Consider the following 25,720-nt stretch of genomic DNA (forward strand, 5'->3'; position numbering starts at 1 on the left):
CTGACCTCATGATCTGCCCGCCTCGGCCTCCCAAGTGCTGGGATTACAGGCGTGAGCCACCATGCCCAGTGACTTTTTAAGGCAATATATAATTGAAACTGTACTATCCAATCCAAGGGGAAATCTTTTAATCTTTAGATAACATGCAGAGTAAGACCAGCATTTAAAAAGCCCTTTTGAAAAAGTAGACTTGGCACTGTGAGATATTGCTAATATGTCCTTATGGTGATGGGTGCCACAAATAGAAAATATGACCAGATCGGGGACTTGAACGCACTTTTGCTCAAGTTGAAATAGATGAACAGAGGCCGGGTGCGGTGGCTCATGCCTGTAATCCAGCACTTTGGGAGGCCGAGGCAGGCAGATCACAAGGTCAGGAGATCGAGACCATGGTGAAACCCCGTCTCTACTAAAAATGCGAAAAATTAGCCGGGCATGGTGGCGGGCGCCTGTAGTCCCAGCTACTCAGGAGGCTGAGGCAAGCGAATGGCATGAACCCAGGAGGCAGAGCTTACAGTGAGCCGAGATCCGGCCACTGCACTCCAGCCTGGGCGACAGAGCGAGACTCTGTCTCAAAAAAAAAAAAAAAAAAAAAAGAATAGATGAACAGAGAGAGAAAACTGTATTTAAAAGAAATATGAGAAAAGAAAATGTGAAACTTTTACAAGAAGAGGGATGGAATGTAATGTTTAGTGTTGATATCATGGAGTGACAAAATGGCATTGCTGGCATCCAAAGATCCTCACTTAGCTATCTTCTGAGGCTTTTAAGAGTTATAAGGTATAACTAACTATAAAACTAATTTTTCTTACACACTAAATGGGTATTATTTGTTCAAAATAGTGAAGTTACGCCTTCACATTCATTCCAGTGGGATACGGCTGTTATGCAAAACATTTTTAAAACTCCAGTTTTCAAATCATGTTTGAATCTGCGTTCACTTTTAAAGTCTGCTTAATGGTGGTCATTTTTCCCCCTTTAGAATATATTAAATAGTTGATTTGGGGAGGAAACCTTGTTCTGAATATTAACAGTGGTGAAAAGAGGACAGTTTTTGCCCTGAAGTGCAAAAGTTAAACATACAAAATAAGACTATTTTTAAGAGTCACTCTGAAATTTCAAAATACAAATTTGAATAGCAGCATTAGTGGTATAAGTGTCTGGCAAAGGAAAAATTGAATCTAATAAATAAAATGAAGGTCTGGTGTGTATGTTATAAAATACTCTCATACAGTCACACCTTAAATTAAGCCTTATACTAGGTTTCTCTGTTTTCAGGATATAATTCTTAACTATCATTATTTACCTGATTTAATCATTAGATTTAAAATTCTGTGCCATGGCATATATGTTCAAATTCAAACCATTTAAAAATGTGACAGATGGACTTCATGTAAGTTGGCAAGGGTTCTGGTACTAAAAATTGTAGTTGTTTTTTCTGTTTACGTAACCTGCTTAGTATTGACTCTCTCTACCAAGAGGGTCTTCCTAAGAAGAGTGACATCATTATTTCCTCTTGTCAACAACTTGTGACATGAGATTTTTAAAGGGCTTTCTGTGAACTATGATATTGTAATTTTTCTAAGTATATTCAAAAGGGTAACAAAATTATGTTTATATACTAAATCTGATCAGGAAAGTAAGCCAGGAAAAGTTGATGGTATTCATTAGGTTTTAACTGAATGGAGCAGTTCCTTATATAATAACAATTGCATAGTAGGGATAAAACACTAACTTAATGTGTATTCATTTTAAATTTTTCTGTATTTTTAAATTGCCAAGAAAAATAAACAACTCTGTACATTTGAAGAGTTTTTCCAACAGCTTTCCATCTTCAATGTCTTAATGTGGAAGTTAACCTTTACCAAAAAAGGAACTTGGCAAAAACAGCCTTCTAGCACACTTTTTAAAATGAATAATAGTAGCCTAAACTTAATATTTTTATAAAGTATTATAATATTGTTTTGTGGATAATTGAAATTAAAAATTCTCATTAAAAAAATGAAGTGATTTAAAGATATAGTTAGACAAACAAAAGCTGAGGGATTTGTCAATAGTGGACCTGCATGACAGGAAATACTAAAGGGGGGAAGTACTTTAGTCAGAAGAATAATGATCCAGATGGAGATGCAGGAAGAAATGGAGAGCATGAAGGGTAAATATGTACGTAAAATGTAAATGAATATTGACTGTATAAAACAATAATGTTGTGTTTCTCGAGCTTAAAATAATCTAGAACTATATTTCATGACAGTAGCAGAAAAGGCAGGGGAGGTTTATGAAGTTAATATTTTAAGATTCTAGGATTATTGGGGATTAGTGTAAGTAATAATTTTAGTATAAGTAATAATTTCTATTGGATTGTAATCAGTCAGGGATGTTTATTTTAATTTCTAAGGTAATTTATAAAAAAAGAGTATATATAGCCACACGCTGCATAATGATATTAGGCCAACAAAAGACCCAGTCTTTTGACAGTGATCCCAGAAAATTGTAATACTGTATTTTTACTGTACCTTTTCTTTGTTTGGATATACTTACCGTTGTGTTACAGTTGCCTACAGTATTCAGTAGGGTCACATGCTGCGCAGGTTTGAATCCTAGGAGCAATAGGCTACATCATATGGCCTAGGGGTGTAGTAGGTATACCATGTAGGTTCTTGTAAGCATGCTCTATGATGTTCACACAGTTATGAAATTTCCTATTGACACATTTCTTAGAATGTATCCCTGTCATTAAGCTCCACATGACTGTATATCTAACAAGTTAAAAGAGAGAAAAATTAAATAAAGTAACATTTGCTAATCAACAGAAGGGCAAAAAAAGGAATATAAGTAGGGCATAAAATAGGTGGGTCAAATTGCAAACAAAGAGTAAGTAGCTACAAATCTATTTAAGTAATTACGTTTCATGTAAAGGACTAAGTACTCTAAGTAAAAGATTAGGTTTTTCAGCCTGGATAAAGAACCGACCCTCCCCCAATGTACTGCTTACAAGAGATATAGTTTAAACAGAGGGATGGAAAAGATGATGTAATACAAACACTAACCAAAGCAAAGCCAGCATAAGTACACTAATATCAGGCAAACTATGCAATAATTCTGCTTTGAAATAAAGATGCATTTCTTAATGATAACAGGGTCAATCCAACAAAAAGATATCACAAACTGAAATCTGTATGTTACAAATAACATCACTTCAAATAATAAAAAGCAAAAATTGGCAGATACAAAATGACAAATCTATAATCCCATTGGGAGATGTTAACACATACCCTTCTACAGCTTGTAGAACAGACAGACAAAAAAATTAGTAAGGATATAGAAGATCCTAATAGATCATGAGTAAATTTGAGCTAATTGACATATGTAAAATGCTGCACCTAGCAAAAATAGAATTCACTTTCTTTTTTCTTTTTTCTTTTTTTTGAGATGGAATCTTGCTCTGTTGTCCGGGCTGGAGTGCAGTGACATGATCTCGACTCACTGCAACCTGTCTCGCGGGTTCAAGCAATTCTCCTGTCTCAGCCTCCCAAGTAGCTGGGATTGCAGGTGCCCGCTACCACGGTCAGCTAATTTTTGTATTTTTAGTAGAGACGGGGGTTTCACCATGTTGACCCAGGCTGGTCTCGAACTCCTGACCTTGTAATCTGCCGGCCTCAGCCTCCCAAAGTGCTGGGATTACAGGCGTGAGCCACCAGCACCCAGCCCACATTCTTTAAAGTACACATGGAGCATCAGAATAGATCATGTGCTGAGTCCTAAAGAAAGCTTCTACAAATTTCATGATTGAAATTGCTTCGAGTATGTTCTCCGACAACAGTAGAATTAAGCTCAAATTTAATAACAAGAGTTAAACTAACGAATCCTTAGCTACCTGAAAATGAATATATTTATTTCTAAACAATTTGTAAGTCAAAGAGGAAAGTAAAGTAGAAATTAGAAATTATTTTTAATGAAAATATATTTAAGAAATGATATATACCATTATTATTAGTGTGGTGTATCTTTATCCTAAAACATTTTAAATGGTCAAAAGAAAGCATACCATGACTGGGCCTGCCTGATATAAGTCATCCTTGTAAAAATTTGAAAATTGGAGGAATATTCTTTTCTTTCTCATTTATATATGAAAAGATACATAAAAATATACATACACATGAAACTTACACAATTATATTAATGTATTTTTAGGAACAAGGGTCAAGTTATGATGTACATTTACCATAATGTAAAAAAAGTAAGTTAAATCTAAAAGGATTTTACTCAGTATAAAGTGACCTTATTATTTCAGTCTGAATCATAATCGGGCCTTTTATCTGGATACGTATCACAGCTTGATCTGTCATAAAAAATTTCTTGTGTTTCTAAAAGCTTCAACTCTCCCATTTCAGCATTTACTAAGTCACCTTGTCAAACACAGAGAAATCTCCTTTAGCAGATAATTTTTGCTGGGTTGAAACAGATGGGCAATCTACTTGTGGTTATTTCCTAAGTACTTATTGCAGATACGGTGGTGATTGCTGCTGATGCGTTTCCATTTGAACTTGAAGCATTGGTGTTGCTCTTAGCTGGCGTCCTCCCCAGCTGTTCTCACCTCTTTTCTGGCTTGGCACATGATGGGTCTGGCTCATCAGATGATCCCCTTGGAGGATGCTGCAAAACTCCTCAGCAACCTGCTCTGTGTTCTTTCACTGAAGATATCCTCCACTCTTGGGGCTCAAGTGCATTTCTCTAATTAAATTAGTGCAGCCTTTACACGTTGAAGTTACCAGTAATTCTTCTCTGACCCCTCATTTTTGTCAGTTTAGTAATTTTTCTTTAATTTCTGCTTGTTGATTTGTGACCCCAATATCTAGAAAGCTCTCGTCAGGTATCTTGAAATGTACATTTTGTACATTGTTTTTCCACTTCCCTGTGTCCCCAAACAGTTACCCATTTCTCATGTTAAAGTTCTAACTGCGTATCCTGGCATTCAGAGTAGCTTTACATTACTTATTACCTACCTCTCCCTGTTTATTTTTCACTATCTTCTTACACAGAATGTCTACATTGGCCAAACCTGACTAACCGGCATTCCCCAAATCCAAGCCTGTTCTTTTTGTTACTTTACTGTGTCCTTTCCCCAGCTTAGAATGCTGCTTCTTCGCTTGTTGGAAGCCTAGCTTTCTGTAAGGTCTAGTTCAATATGGAAAATTTCTACATTTTCTAGCAAGTCTGTGCAGCTGTTTCCGTCTTCTGTGATGGCTGACTCCTCTGATTCTTACACTGTTGTCTAAGGCTCATGTCATGCCTACCACGTGCCTGCTGCTTGTGTGTGTGGTCAGCATTTGCATCTCGACCATTATTTGACTCATCAGCAGAAGACCTAGCTAGGATCTAGGTGCAGCGGTGCCTCTCATCTGCCGTGGCATATGGGGCAAATGATTCCCTGAAGTATCTACCTTATGTCAGACCCTGAGCTTACAAATGCAGACTCTGTCCCTGTACTTGAGGCTGTCATAGTATGAGGGCTTCATATCTGATCTTCAGTGACCTCATCTATAAAGTGAGGCTAGTCATCGTCTCCTGCTCACTTCACAGGCTGTGAGGTTCAAATAGGACACCAGGTGAACAATTGCTTTCAAAACCATAGTATCTATAATATGCTGTTCCATTCTGTGCAGCATAGTGGTTCAGAGTTCTAGGTGCTGAACTCTGACTGCCTGGATTTGAACTCTACTACTTACTAATTGTGTAAACTTGGGAAAGCTTTTCTCTACCTGGGATTCCTCAGCTAAGAGTTGGAATGATTGTAGTACCTGTCTTGTAGAGTGGTTGTGTGTATACGCAACACACATAGGACAGTGATGCCCCACAGTTACTGCTCCGTGTGTTGATTTATATACTTCTTGTTCCAGTTAGATTTTGAGGCAGCTTATAAAAACATGTACATTATACCTAGATTTAAAAATAAATAATGGAAAAGAGAAAATAAATATTATTCCAAGGTAAAGTTACTATATAGATTTTTTTCACTGGTTCAACCAATATTTATTTATTATTTTTAAAATTTCGAGACAGGGTCTCACTCTGTCACCCAGGCTGGAGTGCAGTGGTGCAATCATGGCTCCCTCTAGTCTTGAACTCCTGGGCTCAAGTGATCCTCCTGCCACAGCCTCCTGAGTAGCTTAGATAACAGGTGTGTACCACCACACCCAGATACTTTTTTTATTTTAAAAATTTTTGTAGAGATGACGTCTCACTGTGTTGCCCAGGCTGGTCTTGAATTTCTGGCCTTAAGTGATCCTCCCACCATAGCCTCCCAAAGTGCTGGGATTACAGGCATGAGCTACTATGCCTAGCATAACCAATATTTATTAAACACCAACATCATGCCAGACATTGTTCAGATGAACAGACACAAAGAACGTATCTCTTTGAGCTTGTATTCTGGTTGAGAGAAACAGACAATAAACAAATAATAAATAAACAGGAAATGTACCCGGAAGTAAAAACTGCTATGTAATGACTCAAAACCTACTCAAAACTCGGCATATTGTATTGTGACTTTGGTGACTACTTTAGATTGATGGGTCAAAGACTGTCTAAGGAGATGACATCTCAACCCAGGTTTGATTGTTAAAGAGGTTGGTCTTTTGAAGATAGAAGCTGGGTGAGCGGGAGAGCATTTTAGGCTAAAGTCATGGCCAAAACAGAGTCCCTAACATGGTAGGAAAGAACTGGGCATGTCTACGGAACTGAAAGAAAACTAGTGTGGTCTGATTGTATTGCATGAAGAGAGAGGCAGGTAGTGTGAGATAAGATCAAGTTGAAGAGAGAGGCAGAGTTTTGGGGTCCAGAATAACACATTTACATTTTATTCTAATGCTCGTGGAAAAATTAAAACAGAGGACTATTAGGTGTCATGTTTTATAAGTATCAGTTAGGTCACGGTAATTGATATGATAGCTTCTACATCTCTTTTGATTTTATATCTAGTTGTTCTATCAATTGCTGAGAAAAGAGTGCTAAAATCTTCAACTCTGATTGTAGAATGTCTGTTTCTTCTTTTATTTTGACCATTTTCTCCACATTTTTTGAAGCTCTGCTATTGAGTCCATAAACATTTTTGATTGTTGTATCTTTCCATATGAAATGTCTCTATCTTTGGTAATATTCTTTGTCTTGAAATTGACTTCACTGGATGTTAATATAGATGTAGACACTTGAGTCTTCTTATGCTTACTATTTTCATGATATGTCTTTTCTTATCGTCCCACTATCAATTTGTTTTTATATATGAAGTGTGTTTCTTTTAGACGGATATAAAAGTGTCTTGATTATTTTTTCCCTCATTCCGACAGCTTCTGCTTTTTAACGAAGTAATTTTAGATATTGTATTTATCCTTTGTGGAGTTTGCTGAGTTTCTTGAATCTGTAAATTTATATATATTTTTCTTTACCAAATCTGGGAAAATTAGGGGCCATTACTTTTTAAACGATTATTTTTCTACCTCAATCTTTCTTTCCTCTCCTTTTAAGACTGATTATATATATGTTTGATCTTTGGATATTATCTATCCTATGTATCCTGGATGCCCTGTCTGAATTTTCCCCCAATATTTTTTCTTTCTTTTCTTTAGGTTGGATACTTCCTATGAATTTGCCTTCAAATTTATTGGCATTTTCTTTTGGCATCTCTAATCTGCTGTTACGTCTATCCATTGAATGTTTTATTTCAGATACTCTATTTTTTACTTCTGACATTTTTATCTGGTTTTTTCATAGTTATTTTCTGCTGCTATTTCCTATCTTTTTATTCATTACATGAATATTTTCTGTTAACATCCTTTCTGTTATGTCCAGTTATAATAGCTGCTTTAAAATCCTTGTTTGATAATTCTAACATCTGGGCTATCTTAGATTGGTTTTCATTGATGGTTTGTCCTGTTGCATATGGGTCACATTTTCTGTTTCTTCACCGGTAGAATAATTTTAGCCTGTGTCTTGAACATGTGATTGATATATTGTGGATACTATAAACTCTGTTATGCTCCTGCAAGGGATATGGATTTTTTCATTTGTTTGTTGAAGAATACAGTTAGCCCTGTCCTCTCTGCAGTGGGGGAAGATGAATCTTGTTCAGTTCTTTAAGGCTTAGCTAGGCTGCTTAGAGTCTGCCATGCTCATGTGTCATTATGGGGTCCACCAGGGATTTTGATGGGATTTATATGTAGAATTTTGGAGCTTTCCTTCTGTGGCTCTTTATTTTCCTCCAGGTTCTGTTGGATGCCCTTTTCCATTCTCTGCGTACCTTTGGTGACTCTTCAGTGCTTATTGTTTATGTGTGTGCAGAATTGTAGTTGTTATCTCAGGAGGATTGTTCTGTTAGGAGTTAATTGGTTCTTACCAGAAGCAGAGCCTGAGTTTGTGTTATATTTTGAATGTAAAGCAAACATGATTTGCTGATGAATTGGATGTAGGGGGTGCTGGTGGCAGGGGCGTGGTGAAAGAGTGGAATCATGATTATTCGTTTTTTGGCTTAATCAACTGGGAGGATGATTTTACTCATTTTTGTGATAAAGAAGATGGGGAGAAGAGCCTGTTTGGCTGGAGTACAGAGGATGTGGAAGTTAAGGGTTTCGTTTAGACGTGTTAAATTTGAGATGCTTTCTAGATATTCAACTGGAAATGTCAAATAGCTAGTTAGATATTTAGTATCGGGAGCTCAGGAGTCCTAGAGATCCAGACTTACTCATCAGAATATAATTGATATTTGAAACCATGGGACTAAATGGCTTTACCTAGGGAGAACTTAGCTGGTAAAGAAGGGGTGCCCCCAGCACCGTGCTCTGAGGCAGTTCAGTATTTGGAAGTCAAGCAGAGGAGAGGAACTACCAAAGGAGACCAAGAAAGAGAAGCCTGGAGAGGATAGGTCACAGAAGTCAGAGAAGAATGTTTCAAAGAAGGCGTCAGTGGACAGCTGAGTTGAATGCTGCTGAGAAGTCAATAAGGTGAAGAATGAAAGAGAGAGCGTTGGATTGGGCCAGGCAGAGATGACTTCATTAGACCATGTCACTGCAGTGGTGGTGGAACAAAGGATGGACGCAGAAGCGGAGACTATGACACCTGTGGACCAAAAGTGCTTGCTCTTAGGGCTCAGGTTATTTAGGCTTCCAGTTCAGCTGGGAGCTGTGTAACCACCAAAGCAGAAAGGGACCACCAGTCTGTGAATATTTATTATTGATGATAATGTTTCTATCCTGCAGCAGGGAAGACTTTTCACCTTGAACTTAGACCTTTCCCCGCCCAGGTTACCTGGACAACCAAACTTCCAGGATCAGAGATGGCATTTGCTACATATATGCTGCAATAGGACATCTGTTTAGAGCTATTGGGAGTCGACTGCATGGTCTTTAATCAGTGGTCTTACTGATTATAGAAAGTGAATACCAAATTACAGCCACAGATGCTTTAGGCTCTTACTTTGCCTTCTAAGAGCTACCTTTTCTGTTGCTCAAGTTGGAGCTTAGAAGGCACAAGGCTCTTAGTAAAGACAGTGTTGTGGTTCAGAGCATCATTTACCCAGAAATGATGGGATTTGACTGTTCATGGGAAGGAACTTCCACAGAATGAGCATTTGTTTAACCAGGTGTCAGTTTGCTTTGTAGGTTTCTTGGAACATAGACTTAAATTTCATTACACTTGTTTTCAAGGATCATCATTCCATGAAGTCTTATTATCTCTTGAGGTTGTTCTTATGTAGAGGCAGAAACTTTTGCCTTTGGTTTAGTTATAGTCTACCATTTTATCCTAGCGTTCTGGCATTAACCTTTGGATTTGCCTAAAGGAAAATACAGCAAAAGGAATCAACCAAGCCAAAAATCTTTGATTTATTTTCCAACTCTCCTTCAGATTTTGGTATCTGGCTTCTGTTACTTTGCAGCTACCATATTCACATCTGGTATGGCGCTTGAACGTGTTAGACTTGTTCTCCTGAATTGACTTAGGATGATTAAGCCCTGGTCTTTTGGCTATGTTTACATTACTGGACTGATTCTTCGTTAAGATGGTCTTCTCCTGTGGGATAGAGTATCAACCTTCCCCAGCCTGCCTGCCTTTATGTCAGGTTTTATTGTCTTTTTCTTTTTTTTTTTTTTTTTTGAGACGGAGTCTGGCTCTGCCGCCCAGGCTGGAGTGCAGTGGCCGGATCTCAGCTCACGGCAAGCTCCGCCTCCCGGGTTCACGCCATTCTCCTGCCTCAGCCTCCCGAGTAGCTGGGACTACAGGCGCCCGCCACCTCGCCCGGCTAATTTTTTTGTATTTTTTAGTAGAGACGGGGTTTCACCGTGTTAGCCAGGATGGTCTCGATCTCCTGACCTCGTGATCCGCCCGTCTCGGCCTCCCAAAGTGCTGGGATTACAGGCTTGAGCCACCGCGCCCGGCCTATTGTCTTTTTCAAGAAGACTCCATGTGAATTTCAGCCATCACAGTGTAACACTGATGATCTTTCAGGACAGTTAAGATGTTCCTGGTAATTTCTCAGCGTGTGAACCGTATGGGACCTCAGTGCTTCATGTACCCTTTTTCCCTCACCTGCATGACTGTGCCGTTATCTTTATTAGGAATCTAATAAATAGGATATGCTGGTTTTGATTTCAAAACTGTGAAGGCCATACTATAAAGTAAAAGGTAACCTTTATTTCTGTTTAGTTGGTGCTCTCTCTCATGGGCGTAATTAGTGCCAACTTTAACATACCAAAATAAAGAGTGCTCAGGTCAATGTAGTAAGTGGATAACTGTTAGAAACCTTCTTTTCCAAAAGTAAGTCGTATGTACTAATCAGTCATTATAGTGAGGATCTTTGTGTCAGTCTCCCTCCGAGCTTCATAGATTATCTGTGTTTTCATTCTCTTCTTGTCTTTTGGATTAAAAATATTTCTGTAAATAAATTGGGAACAATTCTGAGGTCCAGGACCTTCTGTTACCAGGTTAGAGCATTGGGAGCCATTTCCACATAAGGCAAATATTTGTAAAGCACAGTCTCATTATTTAGTCATTTTTAACACCAGCCAGGTTACCTTTCCTGAATACAGCAAAGTACACGATTTGAAGTCACCTGCCTGTTAATCCTTTTATAGTGCACCTGAGGTTCCAACCTGGAAAGCCAATGCTTTCATCTGTGGGTTAATTCCTTTCTATAATACTTATTTGCTTTAGTTGATTTTTGAAAAATCTCTTTGCAGGAATTCTGGCAATATATTTTTTTCCTCCTTGTAGTTTTGGAACACTGTAGTTGAGTGAGAACATTCCCTATCATAACTCCTAGAACTGAATTACAGCCAAATTGAAATGATTTGTGCTTTGGAGAGGAGAATTGGCAAGGATGCACGGTCTATGGCTCGTGTATTGTAAGATAATTGTAACCATGGCAGTGTGTGTTTCCTAATATTATGTTTCTACATTTAAGTGATGAGAGTCATCATAGGGAAAAAATCCACTTGTATGTTTCTAGTTGAATTTAAATTATTCCAACTTCATTATTACAACATTAGAAGTAGCTGTTTCCTGTGGAATAGCTGGTTCAGTAATTTGCTTTATCTCATGTGCAAGTGGTTTCTGCCTGGGCCAGTGATATATTTTAATAAGGCAAGTTTCCAGGAAGACATAACCTAACTATGATAACTTTAAAAAACCTAGATAAAAGAATATGAAAAACTTGATAATGAGGAAGACCGCCTTTGCAGAAGTCGACAAATTTATGATGCCTACATCATGAAGGAACTTCTTTCCTGTTCACATGTAAGTATTTCTTCTAACTCTGTTACTTTAGTACTGATGAATATGGGACCATGTTCAGTGTTTCCAGAATGAAAATAAAACAGTAGAAAGGTGTTTACAATTGAAAAATGCATGCCCGGGATGGAACCCATTTCTTCTGCTTTGTCGTTTGTTTCCTGGTAATATTGGCACGACGTGTGTTGCTTCATGTAAGCTTAGTTCATTTCCAAAAGCTGATACTTTCACTGCAAAAATCAATGAAATAAAATCGCTAATTTACATCAACTGAAGAAAAAGTTAGTCTCAAATCAAGACATTCTGAAGGAAATTAAGCTTTGTTATTTTAAAATGAGCTATACTTTAACAATTAAGCTAATCAACTATTGATAAATATACATTTTAAATGGTCTCTTTGAATGAATAAGGTGGCTTATAATCATTATGTTAATTTTGTTCATTAGTAGTTAAATAGCAGTTGTAATATTATTTTTTCTTTTAAATCTAACTTGGTCATTAGGATAAACTAGGTTATTAGGAAATGATTCTACCAGGAGTAACTGGAAGAAGATTTATCATGTACTATCTCTACAGTAGGAATGTTTTCCAAAGTGCGGCCTGACAGTCCTGGCCCGCTCTGTCAACGCAGTAGCCACTAGTTGCACGTGGCAATTTACATTTAACTTTAAATTGACTGAAGTCAGCTGGGCGCGGTGGCTGAAGCCTGTAATCCCAGCACTTTGGGAGGCCGAGACTGGTGGATCACAAGGTCAGGAGATCGAGACCATCCTGGCTAACACAGTGAAACCCCGTCTCAACTAAAAAATACAAAAAACTAGCCAGGCGAGGTGGCAGGCACCTGTAGTCCCAGCTACTTGGGAGGCTGAGGCAGGAGAATGGCGTAAACCCGGGAGGCAGAGCTTGCAGTGAGCTGAACTCTGGCCACTGCACTCCAGCCTGGGCGACAGAGCGAGACTCTGTCTCAAAAAAAAAAAAAAAAAAGAAATTAAAGTGAAATGGGAGTAAAAATTTAATACCTCAGTTCCTTATGAGCCACCTTTCCAGCACTCAGTGGTTACATGGGGCTAGTGGCTTTTGTACTGGATGGCACAGATACACGACCCTCCCATCGGCGCAGCAAGTCCTATTGGACAGCACAGGTCGTGGTCATGGTGTATTTTGGTGCTTCTGTATTCACTGTTTATTTACAGTTCCTACTGACATTTGCATAACTGTGGCTAAAGAGGACATCTCTTTCTTGTGGCATTCACTGCTCTGTTCCTTGGACCCACCTGGCTTGGTGAAGACATTTCTGGGCCTAGGACTAATTGTTGCCACTCCCTGCCTTGCTGCCTCAGTAGGGAAGGACTGAACGCTTGAAGAATGCCAGATGTTCAATGGGAAAGCCTCCGAAAACTTAGTTTTTATGTAGTTCAACAATTTACAGGGTGTTTATTCGTATGATGGTACTTTTAAGCCTTTCTTCTTATTGTGCATTATTAAAGAAGACACAGTTTGAAGTTTGGAGTGGGGAGGATACCCTTTTAATTTTTATCAGTGGAAGCTCCATTGTTTTTGCCCTTGCTGGGGTTACAGTAAGACTTTCCTTAACTTAGAGCCTTTTACCACTATGGCTTGACTTTGTAATCCTGACATTAATTCTTAGGGGTATTTTTGTGTATTTTCTCTTATTTGGTAGAAATTTTACATTTTACAACCCCATTATCAGTTTGTTGATGGATGTATTTAGGGCCCAAATAATCCTCCCGCCTCAGCTTCCAGAGTAGTTAGGACTACAGGCACACATCACCATGCCCGGCTCATTTTTATTTTTATTTTCATGGAGATGAGGTTCCACTATGTTGCCCAGGCTGATCGCAAACTTCTGGGCTCAAGTGATCCTCCTGCCTTGACTTCCCAAAGTGCTGGGATTACAGGCATGAGCCAGTGCACTGGCCTGATAATAGGATTCTTTACACTTTATTATCAGAGTGATCTTGAACCCTTCTGGAATTGCATAATATCAGCCCCTACATGGTCATTCTTCTGGACATGTAGCTAAGAACTGGATGCCCAGAGGAACAAGCACTTGCTGGGATTGCCTATAAATACTCAACAGATTTTTAAAGAGTGTTTGTTAATATAATTACCATAGGTTACTGTTTAGGAATTGCTGTGCTAAATTTATCTGTTGTGATATTATATAACATACACAGATTCGTTACATCTTATTGTTAAAAAATATTATTTTTGACTTTTGATAGCCTTTCTCAAAGCAAGCTGTAGAACACGTACAAAGTCATTTATCCAAGAAACAAGTGACATCAACTCTTTTTCAGGTAAGTTAAAATGATTCCAAAATAAATAGATAATATTTGCTTAACATTTGGTCTTGGTGACATTCTTTTTGCATGTGCAATTACACTAGAGGACTTGCTTTGTACAGACTGTGTTCTAATCTGGAGCTTTGTCTGGGACAATTTGAGTTTATTATCGCTCGTCTTCCCATTGCAAAGTGTCCTCTTACCAATGTGCTTCATAAAGCCTTTTCTGAAAAAGGCCACCAGAGCTTTGCAGTAACATTATGTTCTAGAAATCAGTCAAGATAAGACATCAGAAAGTTTTTTTTCCCATTTGACATTCTAGCACCTGTGATGAGCAAAGACTCAACAAGATTTATTTTGTAGTGCCAGGCTGTTGATACTTGCTGTGATTATCCTCTAGGGGAAATACGATTTATTTTCAAGATTCAGGAGCAAATGTTTGAGTGATCTTTGAGTCATGGGAAATTGTATTTTACCTTGGTTGTTCATATCTTGAACACAATACAGTCATATAGGTTTAAATGACAAGACTTGGAAAATCAAATTCCCCACTAATAGGCCTATATATTTGGCATTCTTTAGATGAGGTGGTTTCACTTCCTCCCAAAAGCCTTTTCCATCCTGTGTTTTTTATAGAGGTGGCAGTGGTTTACAAGGACAGTCAGATTCTTCAGTGAATAAGTGCTTTTCATGTTTCTGTGAATTACAAGAAATAGAAAAGAATGTCATTGAGTAATATATTGGTTTTAATAAATGAAAATAATCAACTCATCTTTTTCCTGGATAAGTTGGTCATTTAAAGGGAGGTAGGTTGACTTGGCATTTTATGATAGTGCTTATGCAAAACGAACTTGATTATTCAGCAGAGCAAATGCCGATTTGGCTCTTAGAGCATTTAGATAGTAATAAACTGGGTGTTACCTTTCTGTGACAATAATTAGATGGACTTTCGTAAAATGTAATACCTGTCTGGATAGTAGTGGGCTATAAGCTTGGGTTATGAAATTCGTTGACCTGACGTGGCTTTGAGTCCCAGGACCGTAGCTGGAGGAACTTGGGTAAGCTTCTCCACCTTCCTAACTTCAGTTTTCTCATCTGTAAAGTGGAGATGACACTGTACTCTCCCTCAAAGGGAGGTCTTGAGGATTCAGTGAGAAGGGTATACACGGGATGCTTTGTACGAGGCCCGTCCGTCACTGTGCTCCACAAATGTTAGCTATTATCACACATCTTACAGTCAGAAAGTACAATGTCAATATCTGCTTTCTGTTGTCTCCATGATACTTGAGTGTCAGAATTTCAGTTTTCATCAGACTTTGCCATGGTACGTAGACAGCCTCATGGTCAATTACATTTAACATTGCTAAACTGTACCTCATAATACATGGGTGTAATTTTAGCTTCTACTATAACATAAATAACATTGAAAAAAAAATTGTTCCAGTAGAGATACAAAGACCACTAGAATTCTTTTCATACCTTCAAAAACCACTCAATTTAGAAGCAATTTCTTTCATATATCTTTTAAAAAACACTTTACTGAGTTGTTTTGTTCGTTAAAAACATAGTCAAAATAATTTTCTGGCTAAATGGATATAGAATGTGTATTATTCTTATTTCAGAGGTGAAGAAAATATTATAATGTTTATGAAAATAGTGTCTTAATACAATTCTATGTATTCTGTACCATCAGAGCATAATGACTAAGTATAAGTAAAAGGTATATGTCTGAATGTCCTGTTTACAGAGGTACATTAACCAATAAAGTCAGTTGAAGTTCATAGTAAAACAAAACTTTTTAAAGTAAATACAAATGCTTTTTATTCAGTTCTTTTTGTTGTAAGATTGCCTTTGGAGGTAAGTGCGTGCGTAGGTCCATTGGTGGCGGGCTTGGGAGTGGCCCTGGCTTGTGCTTGGGCCCTGAGCTCGGCTCTCAGCATTCTTAATCTTAGCGAATTCTCACGACAGCCTTGCAACTTAGATACGACTGTTCTCTTTTACAGATTAAGGGAACTGAGGATCAGAGAGGGAAAGTAGTCTGCTCCTGATCTCACTGTTGAACTCTGGCTTTCATATGCCTTAGCAAGCCTGCTGCAGTTCCTTCTGTTGAAAAGTGGCAGCGTGGTAGATTCTGTGTAGTCTTAGAAATTCCCAGTGACACTCATCTTTCACTTTATTAGCAGAATGTACGGATGTTTGATGAAATATGAAAGAAAAATATTAATTGACAATAATAGCTTTTATAAATAGAAAAATCTGTGATCTATAAATGTAGCCTTTTCTTAGATCTTTGAACATTTGAACCTTTCGTCTCTTGACTCTTTTGAACCTCTTGAGACTTGTCGAGGACTTGGCTAAGATAGATGTTGTGTGTTTCCTGGAATCATAGGATTTCAGAGCTGGAAGGAACTTCAGAGAGAGATAATTTAGCTTCCTCTTTCACCACGAAGGGGACAAAGTCCATATGGTTTTCGCAACTAGCTCTAGTGCCTTCCCCAGGACAGGGATAGTTCTGCAAGTTGGCGTAGACTGGCTCACCCCCCACCACCACCCCCTACCCCGTGTTGCCCGCCAGGCTAGCGTCCTTTCTGCTTGCAGGAAGCAAGGCTCCCAGAAGGACTGCAGCTGCCTCCCAGCTCATGTTTGGTTCCTGTGGCTTCTGCAGACTTCCTATTCTCGTCGCTTGGTTTGTACTGTTCCATGATGTAGTTTTTCTTTTCCTTTTTTTTTTTTGTAAACTTTCAGAATGATCTATGAAGACATAAAAAAAGTTTAAATTTGGATCATTCAATGAACTGAGGGTGCCAAAATGTTTCCTAAAACTATCTAATTGACTCTGGGCTGAACTGTGAAATATTGGCACTTTATAATTTTATAGTTCTTGATTTTAAAAGTTCATCACATGGGAAAGGAAAGCTGATGCTGTTTCTTCAGTAATGGGTAAAGTGGCCTGAAGTTGAAGTAGATGGTAGTTGTTCTCCAGGAGGGCAAGAGCGCTGTGTATGTGAACCAGGAATCCTCGCCTTAACCCCAGTTTAGTCATGGACCTTCTCAGAGACCTTGGGAGTGCACTGCCTGCAGTCCGGTAGCCTTACCTGCAAGATGAGGAGTGAGACTGGATCAACTCTCCCTTGTGGTTATCTCTATGACTCTAAGAGATGGAAAATCAATAAATAAAATCGCTAATTAAAAAAAAATTTCACTTCATGGACCTATCAGCTTTGAGTTTTTAAAACTCAGTGCAGATTACAGATGCTTGTATTAGCTTACAAGTTGTGCCACATAACTTGTGGGGCCCAGTGCAACGTGAAAATGCAGGGCTCCTTGTACAAAAATGATTAAGAATTTCAGAAATGGCAACAACAGATCCTTAAACCCAGCACCAGACTTTTCCGAGTCACACCTCCATGAAGCAAGCCCTGCTCATGGAATAAGTGTCTGTAACTTGCCAGGAGTCATATTAGGTTGTAGGAATATAGTGGCAAACAGGGCAGACCTGTCTGTGTTGTCTTCATGGAATCAAGTGGTATAGATAAATATTGACGAATCCATTAGTGAATATTAGAAGCATGGAGAACGGCAGGTACCAGGCACGATGCTATGGGGAGTACATAATTGGGAACTTCGCTTAACCTGAGTCTCATTGGTTTGTGTTTTTTTGATACGTTCCGATTCATTCAGTGTGGAATTTCTTTTCCATCTCTTCCAGCCATACATAGAAGAAATTTGTGAAAGTCTTCGAGGTGACATTTTTCGAAAATTTATGGAAAGGTATGAAACTTTATGCGTGTATACACACAATTTTTTGTTGTGTATGTGTACCTCATCTTATGCCGTAAATGCTGACCTTAGAATGTGTGTTAATCATTCAGCAAGTATTCAGTGACCACATACAATGTGCCAGGCTTTGTGTTAAACTGTTTCCTCAGTACTTTACATTATAACTTTAGGGTTTGTCTATCTTAACATCTCTTTGACCTTCAATTTCTTAGCTTCAATATAGTCTAAAATATACACTGAGGAACCTCAATTTTAAAAAGTATCTTATCGGGAGACCTTTGCTAATAATGCAAACTTGACTATAATTTATCTGATTCATTTGCTTGGATTTTGGAAACATATCTCCCAAAGTAGGACAAGCCTGAACTTGTTGAAAAGTGGCAGCGTGGTCGATTCTGTGTAGGAGATTTATGTAGGATTAGAATTTAAGGACATAGGTCAATGTCTGTTTATGATCGTGTACATCATTAAATACCTAATAAATATGTCCCTTGGTTACTCAAACTATATGACATGTTTATCATATAATATTCTGAAACTTTTTAGTGACACCTATAAAAATGTACAATTCATACGCTTTTCAGGCACCTACTGGTCAATTCTTCAGTTTTTGAGTATGTCTCTGTGACAATGCACCACTGAAATTGGACCTTCTAAAACAGAATCTGCATTGACACTGACTTTACGTTATCAGCTTGGCTAATTTCTAGACAATATACATGATGATTATATCTCATGCTAGAGCTTTCTGCAGCTGCTCAGTAATTGCACTTTAAGAACAATCGCTACTTTACTGTAGTTTTCTTCTCCACAAATTCACAGAACTAAAGCAATGAAAAAGAAAGTTGTGCTCCAATTCTATTGGAGTTCAAGAGATAATTTTATCCTGGAGTAGAGTCAGTATGTTGGGAAAGTAATATTCATACAAATGACTGCACTCTTCTGAGTAGTAGCAGAAACTTTGCCAAAAAGCGCCACCATCAAGCGGAAAGGGTGGGCTGCTGGCTCAGGGCCGAGTTGCAGCCAACTCCTGAGCCATCTCCATGGCTGTTGGTCCTAAAATCTGACCTTTTCCAACTCTTGGGTAAACCTAACTTTTGTGTGATCCTTAGGGGAGAAGGGAGAGAGGGGAAGGTAATTAAAAGTGGGGATGAGATTCTCCCATGGATATTTTATAACTTTGCCATGCATCCTTTCGCTTGAAACCAGGCTCACAGGTAGTAGTGATTTTCGCTCCTTGAGCCAGTCATTTCATATGCTTGCAGTAAATGCAAATGACGCTGTTTGCATTTTAGGCAAGCAGACACACGGGATTTTCTGCAGCCATTACAATTTTCTATAAATAAATTATTTTTAAAGTTGATGTGTTAATTTCTATCAAATTAGAAAAAAAATTCATGTCAGGTGATAAATTTGGAGCTTTGATTTTGAAAAGCACAGGGACTCCATCAATATGGTCATGTAGCCTTTGACCTCATTGGGACTGGGCACATGAAGGGCCCCATGGAAAAGGCGATTTTTTCCGTGACCACCCTGAGTCTGATGGTAAAGAGGCAGCCATCAGCAATGCAGGGCCATGTGCAATGTCTTCCCACCTTCCCTGAAGTCCAAGCAGGGCTATGAGGCTGAGTTATAGGTGAGGCAGAATTAGAGAGGGCAGTGGAGGCTTTCTGTCTTCTAGTTGAGAGCTATGTGCCTCATTCAGGCAGTGAACTTCAGTTGCTCAGCAGGACAACGACTGAGTCAGGAATCAGAGTTAAAAACACTTCTTCTACTCCACCCTTACTGCATCCCAGGCGTTTCCATGTCTTTAACCTCTGATCTTCTCTCCAAGATCCTTTTAAGTCATTCTGCAAGGGTTCTAGCTACCTGAAGCCCTATAATTGTCTGGACTCTTTCCTTTGCCGCAGTTCCCCTCCTGTCGAAGTGTTCCACTCAGTAACCAGGCATTAGTTGGGAATAGCACTCAAATAACCCCCGTGGAGACAGGACTGAGCCTAGATACTCAGGGCCATCTGTACTTCCTAAAGTGGAACTTGTTACAGCAGATCCATTCTTAGTGGGCAAAATATGTGGGCACTTCTCTCTTCCTTGTTTGTTAACCCTCCTCAGCTAGTTGTAAAATGTGTCAGATTTCCATCCCTGTCACCAGCTCTGGACTCCAGAATCTGTGAGAAAACAGGTATGAGCTAGCCCAACAAACCAAGTGAATTTCAAAGACCTGTCATAGATTTATAAATGCAGAGTGCACCCAAATGTGGTTTTGCCTTTTGCATGCACCATGCTTTTAAAAAATAGGTTGAAGTAACTCTTAGAAACTCTCAAAACATAATTTTAATTCACCAACTTCATCAGACATGTTAGGAGGCTCAGTGAAACACTTTGTGAGTCATTTTAGATTCACTGAAAAAAAGATGCTATTATAGTTGCAGCTGTTCCTCTGCTTTTGATTTTTGATTTGATTATTAGCCTCAGAAATATTTGTTACAGATCCTTATTTTTTAAAAGGTCTATTGGTTGGGTGTGGTGGCTCACCCCTGTATTCCCAGCACTTTGGGAGGCTGAGGCAGCAAGGATTGCTTCAGGCTAGGACTTCGAGACCAGCCTGTACAACATAGCAACACCCAATATCTTCAAAAATAAAAATTAAAAACTAATAGCTGAGTGTGGTGGTGTGTGCCTGTAGTCCTAGCTACTTGGGAGGCTGAGGCGGGAGGATCACTTGAACCTAGGAATTGAGGGTTGTAGTGAGCTAGGATTGCACCACTGCACTCCAACCTGGGACACAGAGTGAAACCCTGTCTTCAAAAGAAAAAAAAAAAAAATTGTAAAGCTCATTAAATGAAGCCCCTAGGGAACTGTGATATTTGGATGTCTTTAAGGCATTCCAGTATGATGCTGATATTACCTGTAACTGCCTTCCTCCCTTCCTCCCTCTCTCCCTGAATCCTGTGTCTGTGTAATGAATCATGCCAGGGGCAAAATGAGATCGAACCATCACCACAATGTTCTCTACTTTTAAGAAGTATTCAATCACCAGGCGTGGTGACTCACGCCTGTAATCCCAGCACTTTGGGAGGCCAAGGTGGGTGGATCACAAGGTCAGAAGATCGAGACCATCCTGGCTAACATGGTGAAACCCCGTCTCTACTAAAAATACAAAAAAAATAGCCGGGTGTGGTGACAGGCGCCTGTCAAGTCCCACCTACTCAGGAGGCTGAGGCAGGAGAATGGTGTGAACCTGGGAGATGGAGGTTGCAGTGAGCTGAGATCGCATTACTGCACTCCAGCCTGGGTGACTTTTTTTTTGAGACTCTGTCTCAAAAAACAAAAAACAAAAAAAAAAAGAAAAAGAAAAAGTATTCAATCTAGAATGCATTTATTTTGAAAATAGTTTAAAAAACAAACACCTGGCCGGGAGGGTAGCTCATGCCTGTAATCTCAGCACTTTGGGAGGCCAAGGTGGGTGGATCGAGACCATCTTGGCTAACATGGTGAAACCCTGTCTCTACTAAAAATACAAACAATACAAAAAAAAATTAGCTGGGTGTGGTGTCGGGTGCCTGTAGTCCCAGCTACTCGGGAGGCTGAGGCAGGAGAATGGTGTGAACCTGGGAGGCGGAGCTTGCAGTGAGTGGAGGTTGCGCCACTGCACTCCAGTCTGGGGACATAGCAAGACTCCATCTCAAAAAAATAAAAAACAAAAAACAAAAACAAAAAAACCCACCTTACAGATGTGTTGCTCATTAATAAAAAATGTGATCAAAATGTCTTTATTAAATAGATACAGGATATATCTTTTTCCTCATAGATAAAGAAAATACTCATCAAGCAGTTGAGTGAATTGTGGGAGCATGTCACTGTGACGAACTTATTGCTTCTTGGGATTCTAGACTGAGGGTTTCTCTTCTATGCCACCTGTGTCTTTGAGAGGCCATACTAAATGTTGATTAAGACGATACATTAGATTCTTTTGGTCTGGGTTCAAATTCCACTCTCCCACTCTGTCACTGTGTGACCCTGGGCAAGCCTCTGAACATTTTGATGCCTTGGTCTCCTCAGCTGTAAAATGGGGATCATGATAGTACCTGGCTGTAGAGTCGGTAGGAGGAATACATGAGCAGGCCTGGCACGTGGCTACTCTTAGAATTATTGTAAACATTAATTTTTTGTCTTAGAGCTGTGCTCTAAAAGCCATGGCTATCCAATAAGGTAGCCAGTAGCCAAATACAGCTATTGAACACTTCAAATGTGACAAGTCTAAATTGAAATGTGCTTTTAAGTGCAGAAAACACATCAGATTTCAAAGACTTAACATAGTAACAAGAATGTAGAATATCTCATTAATTCATATTGATTTCATGTTGAAAGAATTTTTTAATATATTGGGTTACATAAAGTACATTATTAAAATTACATTATATATGTGGTTCATATTATCTCCCTATTGGTCTCTGCTTATTCAGATAAAAGTGTTACCATAGCCTACGATAATTAAAGAAGAAACATGAACTCTTTCATCTGAATCATGAAATAAAGCCATGAATACTGGTAAATGCTCTGTGAAAAAGGGTTTAAGAAAACTTACTTTATTTGACAAGCTACCCAAGAATGCCGTTCTAGTCTGTCTTACAGTGTTGTTTTGTAAATCCAGTTAATTTAATATTTAACTTTTTAGTAATTATTTTATTCTCTTTTAGTGACAAGTTCACTAGATTTTGTCAGTGGAAAAACGTTGAATTAAATATCCATGTGAGTATCACTCTTTTCTTTTTTCTTTATTTAAATAAAACCTTCCTCTGGCTTAACCTCATGAGAAAATACTTGATTCTGGAACGTACTCCCAGAGGGTCCACTGCCCAAACAGATGTCTCTCTTCCAGCTTTAAGTACTAAGCATTCACCCTCCCATGCTTCCTTATAAACAATTGGAGCTTTAATTCTTTTTCATATTCAGATGAGAATGTGCTTATTTATGTAAGAAAGGATATTTTAAGCAGTAATTGACTCTTTAACAAAAATAGTAGTAAAAATACAAATCTTTTACTTAATATAACTCCTTCATGTCCTTGCCTTCTGCCGTTCTGGTAGAGTTCCTTTTCTTTTTCTTATTATTAGATGTAGTAATACAAATTGAGTGTCATAATAAAAATAATGACATCGTTTATCAGACCAAGGCTTCACCTTCTTTTTTATCATTTTGAGAGTGATAAAAGCAATCTTCCAATCCAGGCCACATTCTAACACGTCATCTCCTTAGTGTTGCATCTACTTTAAGTTTTCAATTTCAGTCATTCTTATTGCATCATCCTTATTGCAGTTTGAAAATGCCCACATTTCTTTGCACGGTCTTTCTTACCTTCTGTTTTACAATCTCCCTTCTCATAGGCTTGCAATTGGGCAAAACAATCAACTGGAATTTTTTTTTTAATTTTTTTTTATTTTTACTTGAATGGTATTGCTGGAAGAGCAGTTTTGTTTTCTTAAAAATATTTTTAAAAATATTTGCTCTTTTTGATCTTCACTAAAAGGCCAAGAAATGATCTTTTTTTTTTTTTTTTTTTTTTTTTTTTTTTAATTTCTAACCTCCTTTCCCCATGATATTTCCTGGAAGGATTTAGAAGCAAGAGGCAATAACACATACCCTAAAAACCCCTTATATCTGCTCTGGTTCTTTCATACACTTCTGCCTCGGGAGACCCTGTGTCCTTGTGGACTCTGAGAATCAAACGTGAATTCTGTGGCCCAAATGCAGGTTTCTATACGATGTTTAAGGTTGTTTGGGGGAACCCGTAAAGAATCCCACCTTTAATTTTCCAGGATATGTAAAGTAGTAGGTACTTGCTATTGTCTTATGACCTCTTACGTGAAATGCCAGATTCACTATCTGTCTTTGTGCCATTTCACATTATTAAATCTAATGATGAAGTGGGGCATTACTGAGATATTATTGACTGAAGGAAAATGCTTATGAATACAGCCTCTGTATATACTTTACCCACATTTAGCCTTGTTTCACGCTCACATGGCCAGCATGAGTTCTCTCTATTCACTGATGTTATCAATATACAAAATCACATGGCCTGCATCTGTTTGGTTTCCTGATCATATGGCCTCGTATCATAAACACATAGACGCCCCTGACATGGACTCTCATTTTTCAACTCTTGATAGTTCTTGGAAGCACTGGATTGTTCCCAAACATTAGGCTTTGGAGTAGCTAAGGCTGCTTTTCATTTTGATTAGACATTTCACATTCACTTGTCTTCAAGGTATACATATTGTAATCTGGGATTTGTGAGAATGGAGAAACAGTTCGGCTTGGTTCCACTCCATCATCTTCCCTCGTGCCTCCATTTGATGCCTCGTTTATCCTGGAGGTGGAGCTGAGGGAATCTGTCAAAAGTCTTGCTCCTGGGGCATCTCATCCTTCAGCTTAAAGACTCAGTCATGAAAAGGGTAGATCCCTAAGTCGGATTGCTATTTTAATTACTGTCTATGTTTTGCATGAAAAAATATTTAAAACACCATAGCTTTATGTAATGTTATGTTTTCATTTTGTGTTTGGATTTCCCAGTTGACCATGAATGAGTTCAGTGTGCATAGGATTATTGGACGAGGAGGATTCGGGGAAGTTTATGGGTGCAGGAAAGCAGACACTGGAAAAATGTAAGCTTTCAATGTTCATATGTTTTACTGGCACTATTAAGATTTTAATATTTGCATGAAAAGAAAATTCCTATAGAGAAACGTGGAAACCTATGACATTGCTTTTGAAGTACTTTACCTCCAAAAGAAATTAAACTGTAGGCCGGGCGCGGTGGCTCATGCCTGTAATCCCAGCACTTTGGGAGGCCGAGGCAGGCAGATCACGAGGTCAGGAGATCGAGACCATCCTGGCTAGCGTGGTGAAACCCCATCTCTACTAAAAATACAAAAAATTAGCTGGTGTAGTGGCGGGCCAGCTACGCGGGAGGCTGAGGTGTGAGAATGGCGTGAACCCAGGAGGCGGAGCTTGCAGTGAACCGAGATCGCGCCACTGCACTAGCAGCAGAGTGGGATTCTGTCTCAAAAAAACAAAACAAAACAAAACAAAAAAAAACAATTGACCATTGCTGAATTCACAATTCCTAGCTGCTAAATATATACATATGCCCCCATTATCAGTCATAGTAAAATTTATTTATATCCATCTGCTTTATCATTTATTTCACTGGGATTTGTATCCATTTAATGATACAAATATCTTAAGTATTGCTTGATTTCGTTTTCACAGTACATGCAAAATAAAAATACTTCTTGCATGGCGTTTGGGTGCTACTCTGCTTCTTTTAAACATGGCCTAAATATTCAGAAACTTGCCCCAGTATGATGTATATTGTTTAAATTAGTCTAGATATATTTGCAGCATAGATTTTTCAATAAATTTATGTTTCTAGGTATGCAATGAAATGCTTAGATAAGAAGAGGATCAAAATGAAGCAAGGAGAAACATTAGCCTTAAATGAAAGAATCATGTTGTCTCTTGTCAGCACAGGAGTAAGTATTCCATTTCCGGCATTTCTTTTAAAAATGTTTTGTTTGTTTTATAGCAGGATGATTTATTATTTTTCCTTCTAGCTGATTATAAGGCCAGTGAGTTCTTGGGTGGGTTAGAATCTGATAGTATCTCTCTATTTGATTTTGCAAGTTAGACGAACACTAGCCAACTCCATTATGCACACGCATGGCTTCTCCCTTTAGTGTCTATTTATTTGCCCTTGACTTCCTTCTTTGCAGAATATGGTAGTGGAGATGGCAGAAAATAATGATAACCAGAAAAATCACTGGAATATAGTCAAGCCTTGACTAAACGAC

The 25,720-nt window shown here is 38.5% G+C and overlaps 1 protein-coding gene across 4 annotated transcripts in view; it reads left to right on the plus strand.

The window, feature by feature from the left end:
* Positions 1 to 25,720, plus strand: part of GRK3 (G protein-coupled receptor kinase 3) — a 173,596-nt gene that overhangs the window by 97,044 nt on the left and 50,832 nt on the right. For all 4 annotated transcript variants that reach the window (XM_033233051.1, XM_033233053.1, XM_033233052.1 and 1 more), the window contains 6 exons: positions 11,683 to 11,784; positions 14,025 to 14,099; positions 17,794 to 17,855; positions 22,565 to 22,616; positions 24,441 to 24,532; positions 25,303 to 25,402. In XM_033233051.1, coding sequence (XP_033088942.1) covers positions 11,683 to 11,784; positions 14,025 to 14,099; positions 17,794 to 17,855; positions 22,565 to 22,616; positions 24,441 to 24,532; positions 25,303 to 25,402 — 483 coding nt within the window. The remainder of the gene's footprint in view (positions 1 to 11,682; positions 11,785 to 14,024; positions 14,100 to 17,793; positions 17,856 to 22,564; positions 22,617 to 24,440; positions 24,533 to 25,302; positions 25,403 to 25,720) is intronic.

This window comes from Trachypithecus francoisi, unplaced genomic scaffold (genome assembly GCF_009764315.1).
Source record: "Trachypithecus francoisi isolate TF-2019V2 unplaced genomic scaffold, Tfra_2.0 Lachesis_group14, whole genome shotgun sequence".
NCBI classification, from domain to species: Eukaryota; Metazoa; Chordata; class Mammalia; order Primates; family Cercopithecidae; genus Trachypithecus; species Trachypithecus francoisi.